Raw genomic sequence first — 7,208 nt, 5'->3', positions numbered from 1 at the left:
TCACAAAACCAATCAACACAACAAAAGACTAAAAATTAAGCCCCCCTCAAACACAGTACAAAAAACCTCATTACAACACCACTGTAATACAAAGGTGTCCAAATCCTGCATCTCTTTATAGTATTTAAACTCCACCGAGATCCTAGACCTAATAAATGCCTTAAACAACAGTACACCATCTTGGCCATGTATATTTTTAATCCTGTTTTTTCTTGAAATATATATGGCCATTTTTGCCTGGCCGACCATAAAGTTAATCAACTGCCACTTAAGTCTTTGATTGCGGTTGTATCCTGCCCCATAAATGAAAGCCTTAGGGGTGAAACTTTCCTTAAAACCTAAAAACAATTGTCTTAATACAAAAAGTGATTTGAGCCTAACACATTCGAGAAAACAATGAAAAATTGTTTCTCTTAACCCACAAAAAACACAACCTTCATTAACACTGGAATTAATAATCGAAACAAAAGCATTAACAGCAACAGCCTGCTTCAGGATTCTCCATTGTAGATCTCCTGATTTTTTCATCAATGGTGGTTTGTATAAAACCCTCCAAAATGGTTTAACTTAATTTCCAATGTCAAATTTCTCCCTCCAGACATTATCACTTTTCTCACACAGTATGGACTTGTATAATATTTTAACAAAACATTTGTAAATCACTTTTCCACTTAATTCTTCTAATAATAAGTCCTGAAGCCCATTCAAGTTTAACAAAATACCAGACATCTCTTTTAAATCTGGTGTAATCCAGTGCTCGGGAAAAGGGTCTCTCATATCAGGAAGCAAATTTCCTTCCTCAAAATGTTTCAGAATGGACAATTCCTCTGCTGTCAGTTTCTTTCTCCATAACTCCATGATTGTTGAGGTTTGTTGCATGGATTTTTTCCCAATAAAGATGCCACAGCCACAATGTCTTTCAATTAGGATCCGGCCACTTTAATCATGTGACCAAGCTTTACAGTCTGAGTGTCACACAATCTCTGAGACAGATTCGGCACTTGATCCATAATGTCCAAACGAGCCCCTTTAACTAGAGGCTCCTCCAACAACCAGAACAGAGAAGTAGCATTTTCTGGTCTTTTAATAATAAAAGATCCCCACACTTTAAACAATCCATGGTAGAATGAAGATAGTCCACTCAAGTGTAGCTTTTTGGTATCTGTGAGGAACAAAGCAGTATCTAATCCAAGTCCATCCACTCTGTAAAGAATGCTTTTCACAACTTCTCTCCATATCACATCCACAGAGCCTGTTAAAAACTTCTGAATGAACTGTAACCGGAATGTTGCATATCTGCTTGATAGAGACACCAAACCTTGTCCTCCCTCCTCCACTGGCAAAAAAAGCACACTTTGAGGGACCCAGTGCAGCCTGTCCCAGAAGAAGTCCACTAATATTGTTTGTAAACGTGACAATAGTCCTGTGGGAGGTTCCACACAAGAGAGCTTATGCCACATAGTTGAGGCTATTAAGTTATTCAGTATTAGTACTCTCCCTCTAAAAGATAACTGAGAGTGAATCCATCTCCATTTCTTTAGTCTGCCCTCCATTTTTTCTATAATCCCATCCCAGTTTTTCTGCTGCACAGATTCATCTCCAAGATGCACACCCAAATACTTAAGACCCCCCCTTTTCCAATTCAACCCACCAGGTAAAATTGGTAAACCATTCTTCCATTTACCTTTAATCAGTGCATCACTTTTCTCCCAATTCACTCTTGCAGCTGAAATTACACCAAATTCATTAACAGTTGATGCCAAATTAATAACATCTTTTTTTCCATTGACTAAAATCATATCATCGTCCGCATAGGCAGATATTTGATGTTGAACACTGTGATTCCTTAACTTAAAATTCTCTCCACACATCACACAAACTGTGGGTTTCAATCAATTCACGTATTACACGACTTGAAGCAGTATGAGGTTCCAAATGGTTCCTATCAAGAGCATCATTTTCTGTGCAGTTAAAAACAGAAAACCCTAACCCTAACCCTAACTATGTTCAGTCTCATCACTCTTGCCAGCTTGTTTATCCATCACCATGTCATCACTTATTTTTCTTAGGGATTTCCTAACACGTTTTCTCTTACTGGAAGGAGCTTTAAACAAAGCCTCATCCTTTTCAAACTCAGTATTTTTATTCTCCTCAGCCAAAATACATTCAGCTACAGCTATAACAGTATCAGCAGTCACATTAGTTTCACTTTCATCCTCATTTTCTATAACTCCTGAAACAACCTCCATATCCTCAACCTCAACCCTTCAAACATCAACACTCTTACTGTTTTCACCATCCCCACTCTGCTTTCGCACATTCATTGTAACATTAACAAAGCTAGTCTGCTCCACATTGCTACTACCAGCATTTTCATTTGTCGACACACCAGCCTCTGTACCCTCAACCCTCCCAGGGCACGCTCGCTTGGTGTGACCTTCCTTACCGCACTCAAAGCACTTCATTGTATCAGAAGATGCAAAAATTACATAATCAAATATGTCAATTCGAAATTTGAACGCCATATTCATTTCATCCTCGCCTTTGTTTAAAACCATATACACTTGCCGTCTAAAACAAACAACATGTTTGAGCAATGGAGACTTACAACCGAGTGGTATTTTTTTCATTTGCGACATGATCTTGCCATGCCGAGACAACTCTGCTACTAGCAACTCGTCCTTAATAAAAGGCGGGACATTGGAGAGGATTATTCTTTTCGCTGGTTGAATTAGCGGTACAACAGAAACCAAAGTATCTTGAATCACAACTCCACTTTGCACGACACTATTCACTTTCTCTATAGCGTCCAAGAAAATAACTACAGCGCTATTCATTCGGGAGGCAGACACAATACTATCATAACCGACAGCCTTCCCAACATCTTCAACCGAACAATTAAAAACAGGCACAACTTTAATGCCATGCCTGCGTGAAATTTGGTCAAAGCTTTGACCGGGCGCCGCCGACGCCGCCATAGTCACCCGGCAAACGCCGGCCTACGGCGTCCTCTCACTTCATACTTCACACAATACTTATTCCTCTACAAAATTATACCAAAACTTTAAGACAATCAACACTAAACCACTTGTGAAAAAACAGTGTGGGAAAAGCAGGAATAAAGAGAGAAAAAAGTTCACTCTCACCACAGCAGCGTTCTCACTCACACGCTCCTCGCAACACTCACCCCGCACATGCGCACGAAACGAGAGAGAGAGAGAGAGAGAGAGAGAGAGAGACAGACAGAGAGAGACAGAGACACAGAGAAAGAGAGAGAGAGAGAGACAGACAGAGAGAGAGAGACAGAGACAGAGACACAGAGAAAGAGAGAGAGAGAGGTCAGATTCACTCACAGAACAGCAGAATCACGGGTCTGAAACTGCTCTGCGGTTCTAGATACACATCAGTGTGAAGCCTCACATAATCACAATCACACCAGTAACTTACCGTACAGACTCCAGTCCGTCACAGGCGACATGGCTGCTGCACATTTAAACACGTTCTCCGTGGATTTAATCAGCAGGAGTGCGACATATCCTCCATAACCCTGCAGAACGACACAAACACACAGGTTTATATACCTGACGGTTTTCATCAGTGTTTCTTCCGTTACAGCAGCCGAGTGTGAGATTGAGTCTTACCCGGCCAAACACACCAATCCGGGTTCGATCGATGTACGGCAATTTCAGCAGGTACCTGGAAGAAAAGCATGACTCCGTTAGCATGTTTCACAACCGTGTGTGTAGATCACCCAAACAGAGCATGAAAAAAAAAGGCTTACTCAACGGCGGCCAGCTGATCCTGCAGCTCCACGGATCCCAGACGCCTGTGCACTTCCTGTAACACCTTCTGACCCTGGAAGCCACTTCCCCTGCCGTCCAGACGAGCTACGATGACATTATCTGAACTGACCAGCACTGAGTCCCAGTCCAGTGAGTAACGGTCATTCACCTGCTGACCACCGGGGGCAGCGTCACTGATAAACACAGAGAAAACCCTGATAAACACTGAGTCCTGCTCCAGGACTGCTCTTTCACCTGCTGACCAGCATCACTGACACACAGACGAAACACATCAGCGTATCGTCACTTCTTTCTTCTAGGCTTCATGATCTACCTCTGATATAAAAGAATGTGCCTCTCCTGGATCTGGTCAAGTGTGTTTACAGCACCTTTCAAATTCAGCCTGAGAAACGTGTGTGACACCATTTCTACTCACAAAGAGTCGTTCTGTGGACATTTCACTTTACAAATCCTCCTTATCTGCACATCACAGGGTTTTAAATCAAAACTACTCAAACACCCCCATGAACTAATGCAAATGACAGATCTAACAGTACCAGACGAACAAAACCTCTATCCACTGTAAGTAAAGCATAGAGGTATTTGTGAAAGTAGTCCACAAACATTTCCAAAAAACATGACATCATGGCAGAATTCAAAGATACTTCTTTTTGCTTGCAACTGACATTTTGGTTTAGGGCAAACAACCAATCAAAATCTTTGCATCACTGCTGTATAGCAGCATCTGTTATTTATTCTAAAAGACCCAAACAATCAGAGTCTCAGTGTACCGTTCAGCTGATTCAGTGGAGGAAATCAAAGACAGAAATACTGCAGGTGCTCCTGGAAATGTCTATGAAACGTTCAGTGGCTTTATTTCAAGCTTATAAATGGCGTGACATGCAGAGAATGAGCAAAGGTCAGGACGCAGTGAAGGAGATTCTGACTTCAGTGATCCGGATGAAGGACAATGTCTGTTTGATACCGAGTCCTTCACTGACTTTTATGTTCATGCAAAACAGAGCAATTTTGTAATGCTCCAGTCATATGGTGTATTTCTCTCAGGCCTCCAAACAAAATATAACAAACCTGAAAACCAGCAACATATTAATGTGAACATCAGACTGCAAATGAACACTTTGAACTGTTGTCTTTCTAACTACAAACTCCCTCCATCTTTAACAGACCTGAACACAAACACACACACACACACTTACTCACTCACACTCACACTCACACTCCAGGACATTTACAACACCCGTCTCACCCGCAAAGCCCTCTGCATTGCAGGTGATCCCACCCACCCGACACACAGCTTCTTTAGTCTGCTGCCATCAGGGAGGAGACTGCGGAGTCTCCAGGCCAGGACCAGCAGACTGAAGGACAGCTTCATCCATCAGGCTGTCAGGAAGCTGAACTCCCTCCCGACCTTGCCCCCCCTCCCCTCTTTTTGCCCCACGCACCACTGAACTCTGACCCTCTGACGGACTCTCCCACTCCCCCCTCCCAAATACACAAATCTCCCACACACACACAAGCACACACACACACTCACACACTCACACACTCACACACACACACACACACACACTTACTCACACACAGACACACACACACACAGATCTTACATCATCAGCAGAAGGGCATAAGTGCGGGACTCAGAGAAATCGGGTGGATAGGCGATCTTCAGCGGCAATTCTGAAAAAACACATGGAGAGCAGACCAAAGATCTATCAAATATCTTCAAGGGCATTCAAGTCTGTTTCAGTGCAGGAGATCCAGCACTAACTAAGCGTGTTTATTGGGTGAACGGAGCAGTACATTACCAAAGTGGTCGGTCTGGATGCTTCTGTACTCCAGCAGCTGGATGCGTTTGTATCTGAGAGCAGCTCTCAGCACAGAGTTATTCTCCAGGATATAATAATCTGACGAGAGATCAACACATCAAGACATGATTTGAGTTTTTAACGCAGAACACGGCGGACAGACGTACAGAAGAATTAATGAAAATAATGACTCACTGGCCGTGTTCAGAGTGTGTATGATCTCTGTCGGCGCTCCTGGACCTGCAGGAAAACCAAACACTTCAACCACAACCTGTGCTAGTTTGACAAGGGGTGAAAGGTCACTTGTCAGGTCTGTGAGAGTACATAATAAACGGTCTTCATACCTTTGCAGTGCAGCAGGACGTGTTGATTAGTGGGGCTGAAATCAGCACTGAAGAACGTGCAGTGAGCTTTATTCAGCTCACAGGTCAGACACCGGCGTGGAAACAGGCCCACTGTGGACACACTGCACACAGAACGGACCAATCAGAGGCCCACTTTCCTGCTGATCTCACCTTACTATTACAGTTTTTCTCGATTGCTAACACACTATAAATGATTCATTTGGCCCAATTTTCCAAACCATTTATACAGTTCTCGAAACAAAGACATGTTTCTCAAAACTTTTAACACATTTCACCTGTTTGCACACACGTTCCAATTTGCTCAGTGCTTTCTGCAAAACTCTACACAAAAACGCCATAATTTTGCACAGGTTTAACCATGTTCTCATTCAGAAAATACAAACACACAATGTAATTAACTCAAGCATCAACAAATGAACTCAAACAGCACACATTTATCCATGTGTGAACATTCAGTAGAAAAACTGATGACACACGTCAGAATCTTAGGATGATATGAACAAGAGCACAGCTGATTATGTGTTCTGGAAAATGAATCCTGGGAGTGGGAGACAAAGAGTTCTCGATTGCTAACACACTATAACTGATTCATTTGGCCCAATTTTCCAAACCATTCATACAGTTCTCGAAACAAAGACACGTTTCTCAAAACTTTTAACACATTTCACCTGTTTGCACACACGTTCCAATTTGCTCAGTGCTTTCTGCAAAACTCTACACAAAAACGCCATAATTTTGCACAGGTTTAACCATGTTCTCATTCAGAAAATACAAACACACAATGTAATTAACTCAAGCATCAACAAATGAACTCAAACAGCACACATTTATCCATGTGTGAACATTCAGTAGAAAAACTGATGACACACGTCAGAATCTTAGGATGATATGAACAAGAGCACAGCTGATTATGTGTTTTGGAAAATGAATCCTGGCAGTGAGAGACAATGAGGAATAGGAGGGGAAAATAAAAACGAAGGGGATGAGGTCAAAGGTCATTTGTTCCTGAAGAAATACAAAGCACTATAGTTGAGCATGATCTTCTGCATGGACTGACCGTGAGGGAAGTTGGTCTACAGCTCATCTACAGGGTTTCAATACTACTTACACAATACACATACAATATAATTACAGTACATAGCAGCATTACTTCAGATGAGAGAACTTTCATTATTATATGTACAGTAAATACTGTAGTACATGTTGTACACCCTCAAACTCATTACTGTTGAATT

General features: G+C 42.0%; 1 protein-coding gene across 1 annotated transcript in view; it reads right to left on the bottom strand.

Moving 5' to 3' along the window:
• LOC107742287 (inactive dipeptidyl peptidase 10-like) overlaps window positions 1–7,208 on the bottom strand; it is a 38,254-nt gene that overhangs the window by 4,538 nt on the left and 26,508 nt on the right. The window contains exons 16-22 of the mRNA XM_016555190.1: window positions 5,953–6,074; window positions 5,804–5,848; window positions 5,609–5,707; window positions 5,411–5,480; window positions 3,782–3,976; window positions 3,642–3,696; window positions 3,448–3,547 (exon numbers count right to left, since the gene is read on the bottom strand). Coding sequence (XP_016410676.1) covers window positions 3,448–3,547; window positions 3,642–3,696; window positions 3,782–3,976; window positions 5,411–5,480; window positions 5,609–5,707; window positions 5,804–5,848; window positions 5,953–6,074 — 686 coding nt within the window. The remainder of the gene's footprint in view (window positions 1–3,447; window positions 3,548–3,641; window positions 3,697–3,781; window positions 3,977–5,410; window positions 5,481–5,608; window positions 5,708–5,803; window positions 5,849–5,952; window positions 6,075–7,208) is intronic.

This window comes from Sinocyclocheilus rhinocerous, unplaced genomic scaffold (genome assembly GCF_001515625.1).
Source record: "Sinocyclocheilus rhinocerous isolate Xijiao unplaced genomic scaffold, SAMN03320098_v1.1 scaffold762, whole genome shotgun sequence".
Lineage (NCBI taxonomy): Eukaryota > Metazoa > Chordata > Actinopteri > Cypriniformes > Cyprinidae > Sinocyclocheilus > Sinocyclocheilus rhinocerous.
Note: the sequence above shows the minus strand (reverse complement) of the source record. Positions and strands in the feature narration are given on the sequence as shown.